The following is a 25,461-nucleotide window of genomic DNA, read 5'->3' on the forward strand; positions in this document are numbered from 1 at the left end:
TCTAGATGAAAATATTCTTGTAGATTAAATTATTCACAATGTCTGTGACAGACGTGCAATATGAACGTCATGTCTTATTTAACAGATGTGGTGTTTTATTGAGTAGCTAATGATGATTTTTAAAGAGTTATCAGTGACTCTCAGGTTTCAGCAAAAACGTTTTTCCCCATTTCTAGTTGGAAACATTAACATCAACCGAAACACAAAAGACGAAATGATGTATTTTACGTCACATTTTGCATTTTGTGTGTCCAAAGAAAATGCCTGTCTTCAACATGGCGGCGACGTTGACGCTCACGCGGCTTCTACTTCGTCCAAATCTGTGGCGCCAACCGTCGCCCAGGCAACAAGCGGGACCTTTACTGTGGAGGGTCGAGTCGCCGAACTTCCCTTAGCGTGACGCGCTTTTCCTTCACGACCTCGTTCCAATATGGCACAAGTGTCCACTGCGCATGTTCTGCCGCCTATATGCCTCTGAGCCTGGCTTCATCATCATCATCCCGACTTCCATCTTCACACACACACACACACACACGCACACACACACACACACACACACACACACACACACACACACACACACACACACACACACACACACACACACACACACACACAATAAAACATCTGACGAGCAGAGTGGAGACGAAAAATTATAACAAGCACACAAAATGAAAGAAAGATCCCGACATTTCCCGCTGACATTCATTTACAGTAACAGAAATGGTCGTCAGGGCAGGGTGTGCTTCTTTTCTTTTCTTTTTTTTTTTTTTTTTTTTAAATCCCCAGCGGAATTTGGACTTATAGTTGATGGTTCAGCTGAAATGAACTGCTCGCATTCAGGCTAATCGGCCCCACTTTCGATAAGTGTCGCATTGTTCCCGTCAAAAGCAACACACTTCGAGATAAAGAAGTCGGCAGAATGTTGTTAAAGATGAACGAGTTGCTTTGTTTTCCTTCCTTGGGGTTTGGGGGGGAAGCATGTGATATAAAGATGAGGGTGAGTTAGTACTTTTAATTAAATCACATCACAGCACATTGTGATCCCGCACAACACGCTGCTCACGGATGGAAAGTCGTATTTTTTTTTTTTTTTTTTTTTTTCGGAATAGAGGGCGGGAGAAACTGCTGGAAATATGCGCTGACAGTGTGAGTGCAGCGCTCAAAGTCCGTCCATTTATCACTGCAAACGCGCTTCCTCGACCAAATAAGTGCATTTTCTCCTCTGTGGAACCCGCTCCTATAGAACCTGAAACACATTTTGCAGCTCACTCGAACGATTAGTAAAGAAAGAAAGAAAGAAAGAAAGAAAAAAAAAGGCTTCTGCTGAAAAATAATCCTCCACAATAGACCAACCCTTCGCCTGTTATGACAAAAGGAGGAGAGAGAGAGAGAGAGAAAAAAGAAGAGAACCCAGCCGATAGGAATACACTCTGGTGGAATCAACCATGAAAATAAAACAAAGTGTCTCGTTTTAACTGCGAAGGTAGTGGAGGAGCAATGAATTCATCAAAGGGGAAGGAATTTATTTCCTAATTCATTTATTTGTTCAACAAAAGTAAAGGTGCTGCTGCTGCTGCGAAGCATTTTGGGAAAAAGGCGACACCAAATGAGAAGCTGCGGTTTTGTTTTTTTTTTTTTTTTGTTTTTTTGAGAGTAAACACATCATGCGTCTTTGTTTTTGACCGTGCCATTTCCTAATGAGGACAATCCATCACAATTGTACTTCCATTTTAATGCTACGGAAGGTTTTAAACCACATGTTTGCAGGGAGAAATGTCTTTTAAAAACGAACACCGCGGTTTGTGGATGCGCACACTTCTGGTTTTGTTGGACATCCCGCGGGAAACGGTGAGACACCGCCGGGGTCCAGACTGAGAGGACGAGGACGGGTCACACACGAGGCGTGCGCGACGCGAGCACGTTTCTCCCTCGTCTCCTTTGTGGCCGCTAGATGGCAGCCTCGGTTTTTTTTGTGTGTGTGTGTTTTCTTCAGTTGAGCTCTCAGGTTACAAATCATTAAAATTAGTTTAGTATGGAGTGAAAATAGTGTCAAAATAGTCTCGCGCTATGGAAAACATTTGAGCTGTGTTTTGTCGAACTGTTTTTTTGTTTGAATTTTTGTGAGGGAGAACAAAGACCTGAATCAGAAATGGATCAACAGAGTGAGAAATTACAGAGAATTGTTTTTTTTTATTACATTTTATCACATTGTAAAAGGGTAAACGTGATCACGTTCGCTTTATAGCATTTTCTCTATAACTTCCTTTCAGCATGTAAAATCACATAGATGTTTGTCACATATTTCTAAACCTCAACAGGGGGTGAGTCCCATTTAATTTCTCTATGTACAAATAACAAGACTAAATACAATGGCTATCAAAGGTTTACAAGATAAATCATGCCAGTGTTTATTCTTCATGTAATATGACATGTGCCCTGTTCAATTCAGTTGAAAAACAAACAAAACTGCTTCTAAAATACGTAAGTACACAATAACCTGTTTGTCTAAGTTTGCTCACCATCAAACTAAACTTTCCGTCATCAGGTGAGCCCACAGATTCATTCCCAGACATTCCAAAGCTAATTTTTCTTTCATAAAGTTGTGGATTTGGAGGACTGCTTGGACTCGCTGGGATCATGGATGACAAAACCCCTTTTCATCTTCCAACTTTTCAGCAAGCAATACACTGTTTTGAGTCAAAGCCGACTGGTGTGTGGAACTGTTCATGACTTGCATCAACCTCGGTTCATAGGTTCATAAGAACGCTGAATTTTACAAACTGGTTCCTCAAATACAAAATGTTTTCAGTTAAACAGATTTCAGTGTCGCGTTGAAGACGCCTCAAATCCAAAGCTAATCAAGTGCAACGTGGACAGTAGATGAGAAGGAATGTTCAATTTACAAGTATATTTATTCAGAATCATTTGTAAAAGATGGACATTTCAAAAGGACTCCATTGAAATCAAGCAGTAAACAGCCGAACACATGATTTGTTTAGACAGAGTTGCATCATTTCCCTGTTAAATCCCAGTATTTAAATATTGTAACATACATATGACATATTAAAGATCTGCTCTCACACAGAAATGCCACTTCTCTTATAAAACAACATTCTTTATTGCATAAGAACGTACAGGTGTGATATTAAACGCATGCCGCGCATTCTTCCACCGAGTTTCACGAGGACCCAGAGAACTTCACTTGTACTCTCCTTTATTTTGATATACAGCGTGATATTTTATGTCATACTCGTTTTACATAAAGACAGAATAAAATATTAAAAACAGAACAAAACATAAAGGGATAAGAGAGGAAAGCAATGACAGTAAAATGTTCATGGCATAAAGGCTTCAGTTCAGATCAAATTTAAACCGTCGACACAGTTACAGTACATTTCATCCCAAATGGGCTAAACCGGCTGCATCAACAAAACAGCAGTGGCAACAACCTGTAGCACCATTTTGCATCTAAAAACAACCAAGAAAAGCATCTCAAAAGTCCTTATAATCTCTAACCGGGTGCAAAAAGTGCTGCAACGAATGTGCTCTCCGCGTACATTCAACTCCCATAGTTTGCATGTGCAATGTCAGGTTTATACAGTGTCACTGTTTCATAAAATCAAAGTGTGAATCTTGTGCCTGCGTATTAAAGAGTTGTGATACGGTACACGGTGAATGAAGAAAACACGACTAACAAATGAAGACTAAACTGGCAACTGATTTGTACCCCTTAGCAGAAACAAAACTGGTCCACGAATCCTGAAGCTTCGCGCTCCGTTGGAAACCTGCGCCGTCTGACGGAGGAGACGAGACAACGCACACTTCCAGCAAACGTCGTTTTATCTCCTGATGTATCAGAGGAACCATAAAGCTTACAATCAGGCTCAAAAGTCACTTGACCCCTACACCACATGAAGATAAACAGAATAACATAAGAGCCTACTTCCGTGTACTGAGCTAACACTTTAGTTTCTGTGAGTTTTTTCTTCTATTTTCTTATCAGTTGTTCCATTTTGGGGTTGACGAAGGAAAAGTCTCTAAATGCAGTCTGGTCCATGGTTGCAAGGAGCTTCTTGTCGCAGTTGGTGAGGCGGGGTTTCTCGCTGAGGAAGTCCCGATCAAAGTTGCTGTAGTCGTTGGGAGATTTCTGTGGGCACAAAGGAACAAAAACAAAAGGAGCTCAATGAGTTTCACAACAGCCACTAATCGGGACAGATGCAGACGCAGCTGCAACGCCATTAATGAAGTTCAGTAAGTCAATTCAATAAGTGGAACCCATTATGTAGATCCACTCCTAAGTGGTATATTTCCATTAAGTTTCTCAAAAATCTAAAGTAACTTGAGACATTAAAAAATTATATTATAATTAATTTTAATTCCAGAAATGTCTTGGTCAGTGTTCCTTAGCAATTGGCCTGTAGCACTGCTGAGGTGTCAGGAAGCCTATGCTGCTTTAAATAACCCATGAACAATTGATACTTTTCCTTTTTTGTTGTTGTTTTGTCTGCACAATTGTTTCCTTCCACTCAACTTTTCATTAACATGCTTGCAGAATTATAGACTTCTTTAGTCATGGCCTTTTGTGGCCAGTGACTGTCTGCTGGACAACAGTGACAATGAACAGTTTATTCAGCAACTATTTTGTATTGAAAATACTTCTTTATTACTACGATATTCCAATTTCCAAGGAGCACATTTTGTTTCCTGTCTCCTGCTTTACTGTGCACTTCTAATATATTCCCATACCACTTTGGGCTTGTACGGCGGCTCCACTTGTCTGTTCTCCAGCGCCGACCAGTTGATTAACTGAAAGAAGCTGTGGGCTCTGATGTCGCCGACCACACCCAACCTGCGACTTGGCTCTCGCACAAACAACTGAAAAGAAGGACAGGAGGAAATACAACTGAATCCCAACCGACAGAAACGTAGAGTGTGCGATCCTACTCTTGACACTACTGATTATTCACCTGCTCAAGTAGGCTCCTTGACTCGTCGGTGATCCACTTGGGGTAGTTGGGGGCATCCAACCGGATGGATTCAAACAGCTCGTCCTCATTGTCACCGTGGAATGGCGACTGACCAATCAGCATCTCGTAGACGAGCACACCGAATGACCACCAGTCTACTGAGAAGGTGTACTTCTGTCCAACCAGGATCTATGAAAGAAGAGACAAGTGGAGTTGCGTCGCGTGCAGGTGCAATATTCATAAAGGCCACCAGGAGGCACACAAACATTTATTTATATAATAATACAAGTAAAAGAAGAGTAAGGTTTGGCATTTAAATGAAGTAACAGAATATATGAGGATATTTGTTGAGGAGACTCGGACTAACCTCGGGTGCGATGTAGTCCGGCGTCCCACAGAACGTTCCGGTTTTGTTCTCTGCGGAGATGTTCTCTTTGCACATGCCAAAATCTGCTATTTTGATGTGTCCAGAACTGTCCAGCATAACATTATCCAGCTTCAAATCTCTGTAGACAAACAGACACATGCACGTCAAATGAGACAGTTTTCTCAGGTTGATCGGAATGCCCCGGAACCAGAGTCCTACCTGTAGATGATTCCTTGTGCGTGAAGGAACTGAAGCCCTACGACGATCTCAGCAGCATAGAACCTACGGGGAAAATTCAAACCGTGTCACGTCGATCGAGACGGCTTTGCACCTGCAAACCTTTGCGTCACAGGTTGGGTGCGTACTCACGTAGCTCTGGTGAGATCGAAGCGGCCTTTCTCCTGAATGTGAAACATCAAGTCGCCTCCGTTGAGGAACTCCATCACGAAGAAGAGGTGCTCCTGTGAAAACGAGATATAACTGTCAGCTCACAAATGGGATGTGAAGAGCACAAGTGGAGGGCGTGTGGGGGGAGGGGAGGCGTTCAGATAACACAGGCTGGGTTTGTGTGGCGTTATCTAACGAACAGCTGGGAATTGTCATTCTCAGCAATAAAGCCTCAGTTTTGGGTTGGGCTTGGTTTTCTCATGCAGAGGAAACCAAACAAGAACGGATTATATAAAATTATGTTAATCTACTCATTATCATGTAAATAGAGGAATAGATATCTTAACCTGTTGAGGAAATAAAGTAAGTAGTAACTGCAACAAGTGCAGAGGGGTGCGTACGCATGTGGAAAGGATCGTTTTAATCGCACATCCCAGATGATTTGCACTTGACTCACCCTGGTGCTACAACAAGCGCCAAGACGGAGCGGGAAGACGTTAAGCATAAGCTAAAAAAATGGGAGACGTTTCACTGCTTACTTAGCTGGTTGTCTAAAAACGAAACGAAAGCTAAAATAATATGCTGCTTGTGGCTTTAATTAAAGTAAACTTTTAGGCCCCATCTACACTCTAATTTATTCCTCCTTAGTTTACCATGATGCAAGTAGAGAAACCTGTTTTACTAACAGAGATGTGCAATACCCTGCTACAGCATCGGCCCACAAGCACAAACTTTTAGAGAATTGTGCGTGTTGGACCAGCAGAAGGTAGTGCAAAATTGTGAAGTGGAAGGCAGCAGGAGTGTTCTTACTTTAGTCTGGAACGTGGAGTAGAGGTGAGTGAGGAAAGGATTGTTCCACGCAAGGCTCAGGACTCTTTTCTCCACCATGGTGCACTCAACGTCGTCGTCCATGAGCACCACATCCTTCTTCAGGGCTTTCACGGCAAAGTAGAGACCAGACCCCTTCAGCTCTGCCAGCATCACCTGTAGGTGTGGGACGTTCGGAGAAGCACGTAGCTTTAATAACCACCGGGCCGTCATGTTATCCCAGGATGAGGTTGTTTAAGGACGGACACAGCAGGGCATACCTTGCCAAAGCTACCTTTCCCCAGAACTTTATGGAGTATAAAGTTGTCCAATTTGAGATGGAGGAGCTGGGAGGTCGGGGCTGGGGTTGGGTCTTGGGCCGGGGTCGTGGCAGGCGGCGGCCTCACGCTCTTGGGTTTTTGGCCAGCTAAAAATACACATTTGGACACTTTGAGTACATGACTAAGTATGTAGATACCCACGCAAATTCCGATCAAAGCGTTGCAGTTCAAGAATATATTTCAAAGAATAAAACAAACGATACAAGGAAGATGAAAGTGGATGTTTAGCTCTTACCTTTAGGATCTGTAATTAAGCTCCTGTCTTCATAAATCCCAATATCTGGATCCTCTTCCTCCTGGGTGTCGTTTTTCTGCAGTGAACATTTTTTATTTGTCATTTTGGGTGAGCATCAACATGGATTTTTAAAAACAATCGAGTACAAAGCTCAACTCTCCACCCACCGTGGCAAACTGGGCCAGAACTTCTGCGAACAACTTCTGGTCGACTCCACACATATTGGCCACTTTCACCTGGCAGTAACTATGGACGTTCATGTTACACGCTGGACGGAGGACGAAGCGTGAGGTAGAAGTGAGGATGTTAGCACCACAGCAGAGTTAGAAGACAGATGTATACAAATGACAAAAAGGCGTTTTGTGGGATTCACCGTCGCATTTCAGGCCCTGTCTCACGAGACCCCACAGGAGGCTGCCGCAGTGCTCACAGAACGTGGGGCTCTTGTAGTTGTAGTACTTGAAGCGATGCGGCACGTTGACGTTGAAACGTTCGCTCTGGAACTGCGTGAACAGAGATTAGAACGCGTCAGCTGGCTGTAGGTAAACAGTCAAAATCAAACACACGTATTTTTATTGGTGTGACGAGTAGTGCAGATGAAGAATAATTTTCAAATCATTGCTGAAACCACAGCATGAAAAAAAAAGGAAAATATTGATGAGTCTCGCTGCCGTTGCCAGATCTGACGTTGACGCTTTGCTGCAAATCATTGACTCCGCTCACCATGGTATCAACGCTGTTTGCTGCTGTTCCAGTGCAGTTGTAGATGATTTTCTCAAAGCACTTCTTGTGGATGGCTGCATTGCATTCTGGGACAAACGACATGTAATGTTAAAGTTAGGAAGTGAGAAAAAAACGCCTGGCTTACAAATGTCCAGAGGGTAAAAACATGCAAACATGAGAGCATCAGCTTAGAAGCCACTTACGTTTGCACTTGTACCCCTGCTTGTTGAGACCCCTGTATGAAAGAGAAAAAAATAGATATAAATATTTTAATATTTCTGGACTGAAGTGCCTGAAATGACTGTCGCACTAGGATTTGTTTGTAGATCTCTACCTTATTGACACATTGAAAAATGTCTGTATGGAACGGTCTCCAAATGCGACAAACCCAATAAAGTGTGTGTTCGGTGGTTTTGCATTTATTACAGGCAAAACTGAAGATAAGGGATAATAAAACTGTGTTAAAACACAGGCTAGAAAAAACAACAGATTTCCTGTTGCTCTTTTCTAAGCAGATAAAAAATGTCTGTAGATGGATAGATAGAGGAGGAGCTTGACTCACATATTGGTGAAGCTCCATAAATGGAGGCCTAAAGCAGGGTTAAATTAAAAAATATACAGAGAGACATATACAAATCCCTAGTAATGAACCTGGTCTCCAGCTGTGCAGAGGGGAAAAAACCCCGCATGCTGCAGTTTCTCATAAATCTTTTCCCAAAAATATTAGGAAAGCATTTCGAATTTTCCCTCCTCTTAATAATTATGTGCGACTTTGTGCTGGTCGATCAAATTAAATCCCAATAAACTACACCGAGGTTTGTGGGCATGATATGATGAAATAAATATAAGAAGGTCACACAATCATGAGAAGTCCGCAAAGGAGCAGTCAGATGTTGCTGAAGTTACAACTGGTCTGCAACAGAGACTGGAAATGGTCTCACCAGAGGAACTCTCTGCAGACGGAGCAGAAGGTGGGCTGGCGGAAGAACGTGGCAATAAACTCGTGGTTTTTGATGCCGTGAATCTTTTGTTGCTTAACGGCTCCTCTCCTTCTGTTGAGAGTCATAACGCCTTCTGGAGGAGGAGCCTTCGTTGACGGCTTGCCTGCCACAGAGGGGGAAACGTAAATATATGCATTAAATCCCAAGATTAACACGTTCATTTTGTCAACCAGAACTGCTATCAATCCTTCCTTGTCCAACGTACAGAGCAGTGGTCAAGTTATTTCACCTTTCTTTAAGCTTTCACCATCTCACAGTTGTTACATCTTTCTAATGTGGGCATGACCTTGTAAATACTGAGCTGGGTTTGGAGGCTCAATGCTGACAAATGCTCTTCTAAATGAGCTGCTCAGTCAGTACAGCGGGGTCTTTCAGAGGAGACCGCGTAGAAGGTGTGGGAGAAGCAAACAAAGCAGACAAAAGCTGTGGAAGAGAAGAAGGGAAGGAGGGAGGATGGGAGGGGGGCTGACATAGGAACAATCTGAAAGAGAAGCAGTCTTACAAATGTCCTCTGGAAGAACAGAGTGACAAACTGAGAGATATAATCTAACTTTCTCTCTGTTGGAAGAGAAAGTTAGACTGGAAAATCAGGAAAAGAAATCCACTGAGCTGTTTAAGCATACGTAAATGAGCACTGGGATGATTTTTGGGGCACCCAGTGGAGTGGGTGGGTGGACACTGGTGGAGTGTGGGGCTTGTTCCTAAAAGAGGTCCAAACACTCAAATTGTACTCCCACAATACAAAACCAATTTAAAGGCATCTAGTTCTCACCATTTTGCATCTTTAATGTATAATTTTTTTTATTTTGGCACTGTCATCTTTTCAACTTGATGATTTTGATTTCTATGGGAAGTTTGTACACCACTATCTACAGCGTCAAGTGCTTTTCTGCCTTTAGTAAACCGTAAAATAAAGGTTACGGAAGGGAGATTTGATGTAGGAATAGAAATAGACTCAATTTTTTAACTTGATGTTCTATTTAAAACGGATCAAAGAACCTGCAACCCATTTTTTCTGGTATGTGTTATGCTCAGAATGACAAAAAAATAATAATTTGCGTTGGGAACGCAGGCCTAAAACACAGGCAATTAAAGGTAATGTAGCATAGAAAAATTACACATCATCCACTAACTTTAAAAGGATTAATATAAGAATGTGGAAAATCAAGAGTAATTTGATTTTTATTTAACCCAACAAGAATCTAACTCATTGAAAAAAATCTCTTTCTTGTACATATAGCTTTGCATAGCAATATGTATATGGATTTAATGGATTTAAGTATTATATATTCCTGAATACCTCGTGTTTCAAGAAAATAAGACAGCCTATTTGGTAGCACTTCCTCCAGTAGAGGTCAACATACAACACTAGAGTGAGAGGCAGTGGATCCACATGACCACAGGGTTTATGGGTGAGTGTAAGGTTACTGCAGCCCTCACACACACACACACACCCACACACATATCATCCCTGGTGGTCTAGTGGTTAGGATTCGGCGCTCTCACCGCCGCGGCCCGGGTTCGATTCCCGGTCAGGGAACATATTTTTTTTTAATGTTGTTTTTAGACCCTGTAGCCTAAAATGAATGTCATTCTAAAATCTCTTGTATTCTCTCCTGTTTAAAATGTATTGTGACAAACTAAGGAACTTGCATGATCTGAGTGTCTTGGGACTTTATAAGAAGTCCATGAAAACAAGCATGTAAAACACAGGAAACGTTATAGACAAATCAAGTTACTACAAATGCCAAATCAGACCAATTCAGAAGTTATGTTTTTTTTTTTTTACCTATATCTGTGTCCTCCAGGAAATGCTGTAAGGAGATCTGAATTCTCCCCGAAGGATGAAGCTCCACCCAGAATTCAGTTTGGTTTTTGTTTTTCAAGGCCTTGCAGCGCTCCGTCAGAGTAGACATTCCCAAAGTGACCTTAGCCAGAGGCTCGTCAGAGCTCTTCAAGAGGATCACTTCGATGACACGACCCTCATAGATATGAGCGTCAAAACTGGACTTCCACTGAAGATACATGGTGGGCTTCTTTTGTACCAAGGTCTTTCCTCGCTCTGTGGAAAAACAGGAAAATTACAGGAAAGTCACGCACGGGTGCAAATACTCAAAACTATAATTGCATGCACGTATATCTGGCCATACCTGTACTGACAGATTCTTTAATCCTGACGGCACAAGTCGGTGTGCCATCCACGGGGCCCAGAGCGCCCATGTCGTAACCCTGCAGGGTAAATCGTAGGAAGGGTGCCATGGTGACCGCTCACCCCGGACTCCTAGAGAAACAACAAACCGTCAATCAGGGCATGTCTTTATCTAACAGTTAAGCTCAAAATCATTGATACTCCAGGTAGATTTAACATTAATATCACAGTGGACCCTCAGTAAGTAGCTGAAAACACTAATAGTGCCCTATTTTAATAGTTAAAACACCAAGCACAGCTTAATATGCATTAATACACAAACTGGAAACCATCTTGGCATTTTCGCAGAAGCTAACATCCATGGTGCTCCTTATTTCTGCTCTTGTTGTCCAGCCAATAAGCGGCAAGAAAAATGAATGGCTACTTCGTAAACACCAGCCAATGACGTGTCAAGTGGCTTTCCGCCCAGGCAGCTTCTCAAGCTGCATTTTCTCTCATTTAAATGGGCTCTTAAAAAAAAAGTCATAAAAAATATATATTTCTTGGGCGCTCCTGGGCTACTGGTCCCGAATACTCTTTCTAAAGTCTGGCCATAAAAATGTGACAAAAGCTCGCAGGTTTCGTCTGAGAAAAATATATTAAATCAACGTTGTAGAACCAGTTACTGTATGAGACATGAGAAATATACTGAGACACTCTGTCTGTAAGGTAGCATTATTCTTTCTAATTAAGCCACCATTCATCCTTCATAAGATGATAATGTTCCCTTGTTCTCATGCTACATTTAACACCAATTGACTGATCAAGTACATGCTGTCATGAATGTGCACACCTCCCTCTTAGTAGACTAAAAAGTAATCCAGGTGCTATTTTAAGCCCTTGGCTGGACAGAGATCTTGTTTTGCTCCACTGAGGTGAACAAAATAATTAGTTGAACATTTTCTTTATTGCCTTTAAACAGCTTTGAGAGGTGATGGAAATTCCCACTTTGGCAGCTTCTACTGTTAACCACAATTGTCAGTGAAAAGAAAAACTCAAATCCAGTCACAAAGTACACATCTCAAGCAGCAGTGTGTCTTTTTATAATGTCCGGTGAATGAATAATAATAATAATAATAATAATAATAATAATAATAATAATAATAATAATAATAATAATAATAATAATAATAATAAAGACTCTGTAAAATCTAGAGCAGGTTTCTTACAGAAGCTGGCTTATGATCTGCAAGTTCAGCGAAACAACCGTGATGTATCAACAGCGGTCTCCAAGGTGTTCATTAAGTCTTAACCTCCTTTAAAAAAAGGTCCAGCATTACTCAGCAGCCAAACTATGCAGTACTGCTGCATGCAGGTTTTAAGCACCTGAAATATTCAGTTTATTGTTCATAGTTGGATCAGTAAGATGCTGATATAAAGTGGTTAAGAACTTGTTTTTCAGCCCCAGAGATGCCTTACTTAATACTTAAATACTTTCAAATTCTGCACAAACGGAAATGTGCTTTAGTAGCAATTAGTCTCTTTAACACAAAAAACGTGTTGTCAAAAATCATCCCCAGCCTCAGACCACTTACATCTGCATTTGTGCCTTGATTCCCCAGAGGGTGTGGAAAAACTGAGCAAATGTAATTGCACAAAGGAGTGTGGAGAGGAAAGGCCAAACGAGAAGCAAGAAAATCAACAAATCACTGGAGGGTAGACTAGGGCACATAAAAAAATCTGTTAAGCCAGCAAAAAAGACCCCAAAGACACACTGAAAATATGCAGCGATACTTCATAAAATTAGGTCGCAGCGTGTTGGAGAAATAAAACACTTGATATCATAGACAGAAAATGCTGGTAAGAGTATTGAGATTAGAAAAACATCTTGTCACGTGAGCTTTTGAGAGGTTTCCTTAAAATAATTTGCTGTGAGCAAAAGTTGTCAAAAAGAAAACAGTGGTTTTAGGCTAACAAAGAATGCTAATTGGCATTGCTATTAGCACTGTCTAAAGAAGTATCCACATTTTCTAGATTGTTCATCTGGCAACATTTTTGTTGCCCTACAGAGAGAAAAAAAAAAACACTGTCAGAGAGTCAAATGTTTTTGCCCACGGTGGGAAAACCATGATGGACTAACCATTAGCTGCCACCAACTACAAGCTACTTCACTGTTTTGCAGGCAATCTGAAATCTTTTGCTGTAAATTTACAATATACTTTGATCAAACCTGAACCGGATAATACAGAAAGATCCCTTAAAATTGTGTTAATTTATGACACCTTCATTTCATATATGTAGACATTTTGTAAACGTTTTACAAACGCCCTTAAAAAACATTTTTTATATGGACTCACTGAAGCTGTTCTGAATCGTACTACACTAATTATAGATTGTCATTTATTGAGGTTAAAACTCAACAATGTTTATCATCTTTGTTAACTTGATGCATCATTATACCTCTGGAATAAAGATTACATGAAATTATATTTATAGAATAACTATAGAAATATTATTATAGAATAATTTATATATAAATTTCAAGAACTGATATTGTTTTTGCTTTTTTTTTTTTTTTTAAAAATGGGCAAAGCTCATAATTTTCTTCTTATTGGCACAGAAATCAATTAGAAACAAGGCTGTACTCTTCCATGACAGGGACCGCATTAAAAACAACACAACTGTGGAGCCAAAAGTACATAGCTGTGTACAATAGGTAGATTAAAATCAAAGTCATGCACAGAAGATGCATCATAAACAAGTCCCGTAATTCACAGAGCTTGAGTTGTTGAAAAATGGCCCGTAGGAGGAAGAGGAGATCAAGCAGGTCTAACAGGCTTGGGAGCACAGCGCCAGCAGAGCAGCGGGCTTATCTTCGTTTTAGAAATCAAAATAAATAAATAGGCTGTTAAAAGACCACTAGACATGCTGATGTTTGTAAGATGAATCGTTTCGTTATAATGCGTCAATCTGGCAGAATAGAGTCTCCAGTGTGAATACATGGCATAATAACTTGTAATTTTCCCAGGCTGTTGCATAATTGATCACCGGTATGAAAATATGCTCCAGGTAAGAGCTGTGAGCCAGACAATTGTTGTCTAATCATGCTTGTCATCGCTCAGTTACTGGAACATACTTTTTTAAAAAAAAAATCTCTGAAGCGTGAACTGCACCTTTAATGTTTTGACAGGATGCTCACAGGTTTCAGTGAGTCAGCGCGAACCGTGTCAGGTCAGTGAAACTGACCCACTTCAACACAGTCATTTACAATATTGTCAATATCACCTGAACGTTTTCCTCCAATTACATGTGGAAAAACAAGATCACTTACTGCAGTGATTAAAGCCTGTTGACTCAACGCAAAGGTATCTCGGCACCAAGGGAAAAAAAACAATCTACATCTTACATGTTTTCCTTGTAGAGGTCTGACAAAGTGCATTCCCGGTTTATTGTGACGGATTAATGAGCAACTAAACAGCAACAGAGCGTTGATAAACACAAATGTCGAAACATGCGTCTGAAAACTGGCTGTGGTTAAAGGCATGCGTTATAGTTCATATTTGATCAGTTGATTTTTTTTTTTTGGCTATATGTGGGGGAGCCACACTACGCGACTGAGTTGGGGGGGAAAATCTGCAGCAGTTGGGGCCCAAAAATATGTCGGTGTGAGAGGAAGTGGAGAGGGGAACAAACTCTACACAAGTAGAGACAAACATGTTTGAATCTATTTTAGCCAGAACTGGACCCGGTCGGGTAGTGTGAACTAAAGTGCAAATGTGCAACGCTGACGACCAATGAAAAAGAGAGGCTGAAGTGTGCCTCAGGGTCGAGCTAACTTTTTGTTTTGAATTATTTGCAACCATAAGTGCAGGAAAGCAGTGGATATAAACCCAACAAGCAGAAAGAACAGAAGTTCTCAGCTGTTCAAGATAAAACCAGTAAGAAATGAACGGCACTATTGAAATAAATCAAACAGTTCACACATTGTAAAGATAACGGGACTTAAAATAACACATTTAGATTTCTAAATGAAATATTTCCCATACAGGATATTTATAATAAATCCACTATGTTTTGAGTGACTCACCCAAAACATGACATTGTTGTTTGTTCAGGTAAAACACTGGGTTTCCCACACCTGTGTATTATAGGCCTGGTGGGCCACCAGGCTTTACTTGCCTCCCCACCAGGCTGAGCGTTGTTTGTTTATTTTGAATAAGGTTTTTTGGATTGTTTTAATCTGGGTTTATAGATGACTCATTGAACTGGGTGTGCACCAGTTGGGCTGTCTCTGCGCCTGCATGTTGGCCTCACACAGTATTATCTCCAAATTATGATGCCTCCTCGTGTACCTCCAAATTATTGTTAAATAAAATTATTTATTGGTTCTAGTAGCCTTTATTTGATAGTGAATTGACAGAAATGTGGGTAATGAGAAAAGGGGGAAGAGATGCGGCAAAGGTCAACAGACCGGGAATCAAACCGGCAACGGCTGCGTCGAGGACTAAGGCCTCCTTATGTGGGCTGTGCTTAACCCATGCGCCACCACAGTACCCCAAATGTTAGCAAATTTTGACATTTTTAACACAAAAACACGGTGGGCTGCTAGTGGACTGCCATAGCGCTGCTACCACTCAGCAGGTCTTCTGGGGGAAAACCCTGGAACATTTAAAGTCCAAACTCAAGCCACCTCGCACCCACCAATAAATGCTCCAGGCTTTCACATTGTTAAATGCATTATATTTTATTCTGCATCTCTTTCATTTTAGAGGGAACAAGAATAACACGTTCGAAGTCTAAGAATACCTTCTGTAATTGCCAAGCAGTGGCACGTTTGTTCCTGTAAACTCTCACCATCTTGAGATAAGCGTATTTTTAAGTGTGCAATCCCAAGTACTTTAGTCGTGAACCTGAAACCAGTCTGTCAGTGTGAACACCTAGTTAGATCTGTGATGACTAAAACTGTCGATTTTATTCTCCTCCTGATACAGATCGATTACTAAAGAAGTTTCATTTCTCGATAACGTTAACATGACATTTATTTCCGTGCCATAAATACATTTAAATCTCACTGTGTTTAAAAAAAGCGTATTAAAACCTCACTACATTTAAAAAGAAATGTCACTCACTCCTGCTGCAAACCACTACTTTACCCTAACTGGTTTTTCTGCAGGACAGCTGTGAAATGCAACTTCACTATATTAAGAAAACTACAACAATATTCAAATGGCACAAACCCTAAACTGAACATCGCCGCATCAGTTATTGTTAAAACTATATCTGACAACACGTACAGCCAGAACTTTCAATAAAATGACATTTTGCTCAAACAGTGAGCTAATTACTGCTCTGTTTTATACCAACTTGTTTTAATCAACTTGCTGTATATTTGATCGTGTCTCCAGGTAATTGTGTTTTGACAAAAAATTTCTTCTTGCGTGAATTCTCCTTCGTCTGTTTTTCCTATTAAACGTGTTTTGACATGAACATATTGAAAATGTAATGAGAAATGTCTCGGCTGTGTTGTGTGCATCCTTCTTTCCAACACCAAGAGATGTTCGCCAGGGGAAAGCAGGTCACATGACAAACCTGAAGGAACCGTCTCTTTCCCTTTCAACGTCATTTGCAATAGTGAAACACGGCTATTATTGTGAGAGAAAACACCGTTTTGTTAGATTTTTTAAATGTGCACATAAGAGTTTTACAAGCGTTGAACACCAAAATAGGCTGTGATTGTTAAAAATTCACTCACTGATGCACGTCTGATAAAAATCCCAGTCGACAGCCGACATCAGGACTGGAGTTTTGCCAGGGACACGGATCAGATTAAAATGTCCTGATTGGGACATCTCTTAACTGTAACATCTGCCGCGTGTCCAGGACAAACAACTTTGCTTTTCTCCTTGTCTAACAAAGGATAAAGTACGTCAGGATGTTGCAAAGATTGGACAACATTGAGAAATTAAAACTCAGAAAAAAACAATCCTTTGAAGCCAATAAAAGTAAGTTATAAAGCATAAGATGTGCTTTATAAAAATTGCAACTCATCAAATGTTTTGTTTTTCTTAAATAGTACTTGAAACTCACTGAAAGAGGACAGCTATAAATGCAATTGAAAACATTTTTTGTTCTCTTTTGTCACAGGTTTCAGATGTTGAAGATGCCAGGAAGGTTCGGCTTGTTCCCACACGTACAGCAGGAAATATCTGAGATTCTAGGTAAAACCAAACGCTTTCTCTGATTGCACCTTCCCGGACAAGCAAACCCGTCTTTCCACATTGTGTTCCTTCTCCAGGGCCTTTAACAAAGCTGCCAAAAATAAACTAAAGACAGAAGCAGACCAGCCTGTTTGAAGGTTGATGGTGTAGAAGCTGAACGCATTAACCCAACGCCTCACCTGAGTCAGCACAAACACCGATCATTTAGTGCTTCCAGTAGTTTTGTTACTTCATCACTCAAATGAACAAGTTTTTATGCTGTATATTGGCCGTATTTCCAGACAAGCTTTAAGCAGGGCATTGCCATTCATGTGAAGGGGGAACGTTACAGATCACAGACGGAAAGCAGGAAGAGATTAGAAAAACCCACACAAACAAAATTTTACTTGTTAGATTATTATCTGACAATTTGGTGCGTAGTAGTTACTCATTTTACTTGCAGAAAACATCAAGAGTTTTTACAATTAAATGACTTTATATGTTCAAACAATGCGTTAAGTTGAACACGTCGCAAACAAATTGGAGCAAGATGTTTGAGGCGGAATAAAAAGTGGCATAATTAGGTTGACTGCTGAGATGCAGGTTTAACTTTATGTACCAATTTCTTTAACTAAGAAAAAATTGCAAAGAGTCCAAATGTTTTTCCAAAAGTCACAAACTTGTTATTAATCTAGTCTTTGGTTTTAAGACGTCATTCCTGGGGATGAAAGAAAAAGATTGTAATGTCTTCTGAGCCTACCAGATCTGAAACTAGAGATAAACACTGAAAGTGTCATTTCTTGTCCCTAAGCTAAAACAGATTTATTTTTTTTTTAGTTCAGTACAACAGGACAAGTGTGGACGCATGGACAGAGGCTGGACAGCAGAGACATTAATTAGCCAAGCAGAGCTTAGCATAAAATAAAAAATAAACACACCATCGCTTTGTCACTAACAGCTGGAAGTAAACAAGCGCCTGCTTTGTTTTTGTTTTGTTGTTGACCGTCGCCTTGACAACATGCCCAAAGTTTACCTGGACGTACTTGCTATACAAGCAGGTAACCTTCTTCCGCTTATGAAACAAACCCACTTGTCAGCTGTGAAACCTGAAGGCCGAGCTTCTGATGAGCGTCTGAGCACAAACTTCATGCTGTCATGAACGTATTGGAGACTACCGCCAACCGGCAGGGCAAGACAAGATCACGTTGCCATGACGAACTGGCGGATGGACATTAAGTTGAATTCAAATTCATTTTCACGATAATAAATATCTAAATATGCAAATAAGACCCATGGCAATGAAAATAAGAGGATTTCTTGACCAAAGCCTTAACCAGACCAAACTCAGTACAGTATGTGGTCACAACCTGCCAAATTAATACATTTGGTCTTTATGAAGAGAAACAGGGTGAATATTTTGTTAATTTTTGAAAATTCAAGGATTTTGAAGTGAGGATCAATGAAGCAGTTAATATCCTACCTGCTGTCAGTCACTAAGTTAGATGAATTGTTCAGTCGTCTGCATGTTTTTAGTGGGTGGTTAGCTACACAGAGGCAGACACTTATTTAAAGAGACAGTATCAGCAGAAGGTGCTGATATTTACTTTAAATCACTTTAGCCAGTGTGCCATTTTTGATTTACCCAACTTTCAAATCAAACAGCAACTATTTATGTGTTTTGTTCTCAGTATTTGTTTCACACAGGAAGACCGTGGTAGGGCTACGGCCTCCTACTCCATTTCCAATCATCAGCTTCTGTCTAAATGACCACCAATAGCAAACATGACAATGTTTTAACGTTTCATGAGACAGTTTTCACCTTAACCACCACAATGTCTTTGAGATCAGAGTTGGCTTTGTTTTAGTCGTGTTTCCTCTCAGCCTAAAGAATCAACTTACAGAGGATTCATAATAAATGAAGATGCCAAGCTAGGTTTATACTACAAATCATAATTAATTAATTTAACAAAATCTCACTTAAAAAATTCAGAACAGTCGCTAGAAGGGGCTTTCTATGCTTCTCCAGTGACATGATTTTTCTTTTTTTCATTCCTGGTCAAGTAAGTAAGGCCTTTTTACAAACATTTACCTCATTCTCAAATCTTTCTGAGATATTGTGCCGTATTAATGTCTGTCTTAACAGTTTGCCAGTCTACTTATGTGCACAAACAGGAACCAAACAAAGAAGTATTTAGTTAAAATTAGTAGTGACTGGCAAGAAGGTTGTTGTTTTTCCCCTAACAAAATGCTAATATCCAAACTGCACCAGATCACACATAGATAAACAGTGATCAGGTTATATTGGGATGCAAAACGACAGAGATAAGGAGATGCGTCTCTTGACAAACAGGGTCAAGAGGTTGCATCTCCTCCCCATTGCTCCCCTGCTTCTCCCACCGACTTCTGAAATCACGTCAGACCCGCTGCACCAACGAGGGAAGGATCCTGCCTCCGTGTCAGAGACGGAACATCCGCATTTGCTCTGCGTGCATTAAACAGGGGGTATCCATTTCTGCCTCGCTCACAGTTCACAAAGGCTTAGTTAAGCCTGACAAAACAGCCTCCGAGCCAGAGGAGTCAAACAGGATGCCAGGTCGTGAGGAGGAGCGGCTGCTTGGGACAAAGAGACGAGCAGCGACAAAAGCACAAAGGCATGTGATGAGCAAAGCCCTCAGCGCCCAGAACTGATTCTGCGAATAACTGAAACACAAGTGTGTGTGTTTGCTTGTACGTGCAATTAAGAGCAGATGTCTTATTAACAAGGTTTAGTAGAATATCGGGGCATTGCTTAGTTCTTGTTTTTAGTTATGCCTTGAAATGCTGAATATGATTTTTCTCAGGTAATACAGAAGTGCTAGCTTTAAATCCAAAAGTGAATGAGTGTTACACCATTGTCTATGTTTAGCCGTCAAAACATGCCTGTAATCTGAACTTTGTGATGATTACCGATCAGATTTGATAGTTTGAAAAACTAGTCGATTCTGACCTCTGGCTGACTGCCTGACGCGTAAACTGGAGATATCGGAGTAATCCCAGAATAAAAAATGTAAAACATATGCGACCTCTATAAATGAACATGTTTTCTGTTGCGGTTCTTTGAAAAGAACACAAAATTAATAAAAAATGGAAAGAAATCAGAGAAAACCTCATTTGTGCATACTTGAACAAGACTACCAGCTACATATGATGTCTCATTTCTCTCAAATGTAGCAGAACATGAGAGAAAAAAAGATAATTTGTAACAGTAACAAGCAACAGAAGCAGGGTAGTGTGGCTCAGGAGTAACACCAGTTACAGTTTAGGAGCTTGATCCCGGCCTGCATGTTGAAATGACCTTAGGCAAAATACTAAACCCCAATCTGCCTCTAGACCAGGGCTGCTCAATACATCGATCGCGATCAACCGGTCGATCGCGGGAAGGTTTTGAGTCGATCTCAGCAGTAGGTGACAAACTGAACGCTGCCAGGATGCTGAGACCAGAACTTCCTCTTCTGACAGGCTAATCAAAATATTCACTAAGATCCTAAACGTTTGTAGCTTCATTAAAGAATAATGAAATCAACAAAACGTGTTCAAATTAATATTCTCAGTAATTATTGTTTCAACAAGGTGTTGCGCAATTCAGTGCGTTTCGGTTCCATTAACAAAAAAAAAAATAAAGGCGACTCAAAGACAGACTGACTAGCAGAGCAGGAGTTTAAATTAGTCAATCAACCATTGCTGTGTTCAGGGAAGCGCTGATTAATAATCGAGAAATAAATATCAAGCCTGGAAACTTGATATCGTAACGGACTGAATGTTATGTTTTTAACGTAATCTCTGCTGGGCTTGTGGGGCGCAGGCGGTTGCCACGGCAACAGCTGTGCTTTAACTACAGAGAGAGAGTAAAAAGGTAGGAGTGGTTTTGAGTTGATCACCTGTTCGGGTTATTTTACCTTTGTTTACCTTTGCTGTGGCGCATTACAAACTTTGGACTAATTACCTCGTTCCTTTGTGAGTTTACGTCATTCACAACAAACATCAATTAGAACAAATATATTTCATTAAATTTTAACAAACAAATGGCTTCTACCGCTATAATTATGTGAAATTAAATTAATTATATCCCAACTTCAGAAGATTTGCCTTTACCTTTACAGAGCTCTTTGGTTCCTCCTATCAGTCTGTAGCTTCTCATATTGACGTTATCAAACCAAATGTCAGATCTACCATAACTGACTGACACCTGCTGGCCTCAGGTTTGCAACCAGCTTGTGACTGAGAAACCAGTAACCTCCTCCCAGTGTCAGAATCTCACCGAGGAAGAAACTGTGTTACAATTTTTATGTCTTTGTGTCATGAGGTAGATCTCAGCCGGCTGGTGAGAGAAAAAGTAAAACTTGATCTCAAAAGGTTTGGGCTCCCCTGGTCTAAGACATTCAGAGGCACTGCGCTTATTCTCACTGCCCATTATCAGAAAGCAATGTACGAATAGGTGTAATGCAGTCCGATCTCTAACTGAGGTGATTTCATTGCACTTGTACAAATACAAAACTCAGCTTTATTATTTCAAGGACATGACTACGTTCAGTGTTTCTTGTTAAATAGTTCACCATCCCTGCAACCACAGCCTGTCCTGTTTGCATGTGCTACCATCATGTGATCGGCACAGAAAAAGGCAGCTCCTCTCTGAGCAGGTGTCTCCGCTGTATCCTCCAAGCAAACCACAATGCCCCCAAGCCTGTATTGACACAGCAGTAACTGTGGGCGGATAATGTTACCTGTGCTCTAAAGCTGCGCTGCCTCGACAAAAAAAACCAAACAAAACAAAAACACAACTGCAGACTGGGTGACTCAAGACTTTTGCAACCAGTGGAGGGAACATTTCAAAACACGGTCATGCGCTCAGAGTCAGCGTGGGTCCGGTGCATCGGAAGATGTTGCGGTTTCAGAAGGTCGAACGAAGGCAGTTCCTTTAAAGCCTGTCACATTTTCTGAACGTGGCTTTTATTGACGGGATGTGTGCGCGTGCCGTTAAGGCAGGCACCTTTGATATCTCATAATTATAGACTTTAGTCTCAGCTGTGCACAACATAAACAGACCCATTGCCAGGTTGAAGCCACGGTAACCAGAGGCGGCCGGTTGTTGTTTTTCAGGTCAAGGACAAGGTAGGATAAAAATCAACAGGATCGGGAGAAGAAGAAAAAAACATAATACTAATAGACATAATAGTCCCTGAAATGAGGCTTTATGTCCAAACTTAACCAAATTACAGTCCTCTTGCTCTTCATTTTAGAAATAAAGAGTCGACATTTTAAAAGTTATTGAACAAAGGCATGGGCCGACTATCAGAGTCAAGTTTGAACTTTTAGGCTTTAAAGATTTAAAATCATCTAAGTGAGAAAGTATGAGGATGAGGTACAAGCACTAACTCTCACCCACCTGTTCCTGCACACTGCCCATCAGCTGACTGAATGAAAAAAAAAGGACTGCCACTCGTTTCATTCCCTCGCAAGCAGAAAATAACTAAACTCAATTATTTGGACATAAAACACATGCTGATCATCCTGGTTAAATAAAAACAACAATATTATTGTTATTATTATTATTATTAAGAAATGCTGTGCTTGTTTTTATAGAGAAGAAAATGTATACCTGGTTTTATGTGTCGTAATAATAATACAGCACAGCAATATATATGTAATAATAAATTATATGTGGTAATGCTACTGTTCTGTTTTGCATAAAAGTCTTTAGTCCGTGTTATGTTTGTTTTGTGTAAATACTGATGTTTTTTACCCAAATGAACGAGGTCGAGTCTATATACTGCTCAATCTAAAGAGGTTTATTTTATTTTTTTTAACCAAAATACAGTAATTTTTTTAAGGGGACTTTGTTTTATGAATTTTTTGTTTCAGCTCGAGTTCTTCATGTGAAACAACAGACAGCGCTACCAGGGAACACGACATCTCACCACAGAAACGTTTCACTTGGATGTCACATGATTTATCACAGTCTCTACTCGAAAGTTAACAAACCAGCACAGCGAGAAGAACCGAGATTGGAATAGTGCTCTCTCTCTCTCTCTCTCTCTTTGCCACGTTTTGTTTCGCTGTGAAGCAGAGAAATAACAATCTCTCAACAAAAAAAAAACTGTCCTACATAAACACGGGCATGTTGAAACCCGCTTTACAACGAGGAAGCACGCACAGGTGGATACTGGACTGTTGTCCCAATAATAAAAACACCGACTTTTAAGTCCCACTAAAGACGGAAAAAGTTCAATAACTCACCTCTCTCTTCTCAAACCGTGGACCGACTTTCTTGGTCTTGAATTTCTACCAAATTCAGACTTTTCCCGAAATCCCCCGCCTTATTTAGCCTGCTTGTGAGGAAGTGCCTCAAGTCGCTGCTGTCCTTTCAGGATCCTTTGCGGCTCTGACTGCCAGCTCGCGCCGCGGCTCATTAGGAAGGAGCGCGCGGCAGCGGCGCGTGACGTCAGCCAGGTGAATTCCCGAGACTCGAGACGCGCCGGCGGCGAGCACACGCAGTGCGCGGAAGGTCCGAGGCGGCGACACAAGTTCCCAGTTCGCTTGTCTTTGACGTGTGCCGGTCATTTCATTTCACGCCTCGGTGGGTTTCAGGTACTGTATGGAGTCACCTGCCACGAGATGTTTAACACCATTCCTGTACAACGTTTAGATAACCGATAAGTTATTAATAATCTATTTATGTTCTAAAGTAAGCAAATTAAGTTGTACAACGGAAATAAATTATATTTACCTTGGTGGATTTTGTATTATTTGGGTCTGATCAGTGGTAGCCAATTCAACTGGCTCAAGTCGTGGTCAGAGCCACAGGAAGTCCCACCACAAATAATATTTTTAGAAAAAGTTTTTCTTTTTACCATCTCCAAAATTAAAGCACGGTGGACCTCTAAAATTTATTATTCAGCATATCACTTATTTGCTTATTTTCTTCATTCGGTAATCAAAACAAAAATAAAGCTTTGAAAGCTGAAATACCTCAGCACAATACCACGTGACACACCATGACCTGGTTACATTGCAAACCAGCCACCAGGGGGCGACAAGGAAGACTGTAGTGCGCATTAATGCATATTATGGCACCTTTGATGTTTGAGCTATTAAAATAGGCAGCTATAAGGTTTTTCGAAGCGTTCTCGTGTATTTCCTGATTTTGTCTATTTGCGGATGGTTGTGGTCCCCCAGCTCCCACAAACACCAGGGGTCCCCTGTTACCCTTCTAACCAAAACAATCTACCAGACAGAGCTTCAGGTAAATGGGTCCAAAATCATTTATGAGAACAAAAAGTATTTATGAGTCTATTCCTTAAAACCTTGCTCATTTTTCATGTTCTTCACACTAGGACTCTATTGGCTACAAAGGAAACAAAATGTTTTTATTCTCAGAATTGGATCCATTTATAACATCCTGGTTTTAAGATACTTTATTGTGTCAAAGCTTGAGTTTGATTCAACACGAGAACTTTAAACCCACAACCAGATTGAGAATTTATGTTTTTATTGTTTTTAATCTTTCCATTTAAACAAAAAATAACAATAATAATTGGAGTGTGACTGGCAGACAAAAGAAAATCCACCAATGTCTCTTAATGAATGACTTCAGCGGCCACATGCTTCCTGATTAGTCCGTTGCACCTTGACACAAAGTGGCTTGACCACGTGCTGCTAAATGATCCGGGGCACAAAACAGAACGGTCATCCTAAGCTCCAAAAGACCTATTTAAGGTTTCAAAGGAAGAAAAAAAACAAAACAAATGACGTACCCGGTGTAGAAATGAGGGCCTAGAGATTAACGCAACAAAACCCTGGCATTACTCATCAGGTTACTGCCGTCACAAACCGTTGGAAAAAAGGGAGCTTAAAATAGCAACTCGTCAAATCTTTTTCAGTCAAATTTGACCTCTTGTGACTGTCTGTTTGTTTCTTCTTCTTCTTCTTCTCTAATTCGTCACAGTCCCTGTGTCTGCCGAAATCCTTAGCATCCTTCGCAACTGGAAGAAGAAACCTGAAAGTCATTCAAAAGGAAGTACTTCTGCTTTCACTTCTTTGAAATGTTTCTATCTTTTACCAGTGACTTCATGTTTCTGCACCGGGAGCCATAAAAAGAATATTCCATTGTGTAAAGATTATCCTGCAGAGTTAATTAGTCACTTCTGCCACCACTCCCACCAGGAAAACCTGCTTCTTGCCGTCCAACATCTAGTGGATACGTCACACGCCTCCCTGTGTTCAGTCAAACCTTTCTTGCTCTTGCTCAATGTGAACTATGCTGCTTTAG

The 25,461-nt window shown here is 40.6% G+C and overlaps 1 protein-coding gene and 1 non-coding gene across 2 annotated transcripts; one reads left to right on the top strand and one right to left on the bottom strand.

Moving 5' to 3' along the window:
- Window positions 1-2,700: 2,700 nt before the first annotated feature.
- On the bottom strand, window positions 2,701-23,587 carry LOC102229853 (protein kinase C delta type-like). Its single transcript, XM_014469367.2, has 17 exons — window positions 23,430-23,587; window positions 10,982-11,112; window positions 10,621-10,893; window positions 8,772-8,934; window positions 8,034-8,065; window positions 7,831-7,916; window positions 7,481-7,610; window positions 7,275-7,375; window positions 7,108-7,183; window positions 6,813-6,958; window positions 6,535-6,708; window positions 5,707-5,798; window positions 5,557-5,619; window positions 5,338-5,476; window positions 4,971-5,159; window positions 4,750-4,878; window positions 2,701-4,150 (listed from the first exon to the last, which is right to left on the bottom strand). The coding sequence occupies exons 2-17, from the start codon at window positions 11,088-11,090 to the stop codon at window positions 3,992-3,994; spliced, it is 2,061 nt and encodes a 686-aa protein (XP_014324853.1). The 5' UTR covers window positions 11,091-11,112; window positions 23,430-23,587; the 3' UTR covers window positions 2,701-3,991.
- trnae-cuc lies at window positions 10,300-10,371 on the top strand. The gene has a single exon. It is a non-coding gene; the product is annotated as a tRNA-Glu (tRNA).
- Window positions 23,588-25,461: the final 1,874 nt, after the last annotated feature.

This window comes from Xiphophorus maculatus, chromosome 20 (assembly GCF_002775205.1).
Source record: "Xiphophorus maculatus strain JP 163 A chromosome 20, X_maculatus-5.0-male, whole genome shotgun sequence".
NCBI classification, from domain to species: Eukaryota; Metazoa; Chordata; class Actinopteri; order Cyprinodontiformes; family Poeciliidae; genus Xiphophorus; species Xiphophorus maculatus.

Coding starts and splice junctions, on each gene's coding strand:
- LOC102229853 (XM_014469367.2), bottom strand. CDS start 11,090: ATGGCACCCTTCCTACGATTTACCCTGCAGGGTTACGACATGGGCGCT. Junction 7,376..7,480: donor ACAGGGCCTGAAATGCGACG/GTGAATCCCACA, acceptor TCCTCCGTCCAG/CGTGTAACATGAACGTCCAT. Junction 4,151..4,749: donor CGCCGTACAAGCCCAAAGTG/GTATGGGAATAT, acceptor TTGTGCCCACAG/AAATCTCCCAACGACTACAG.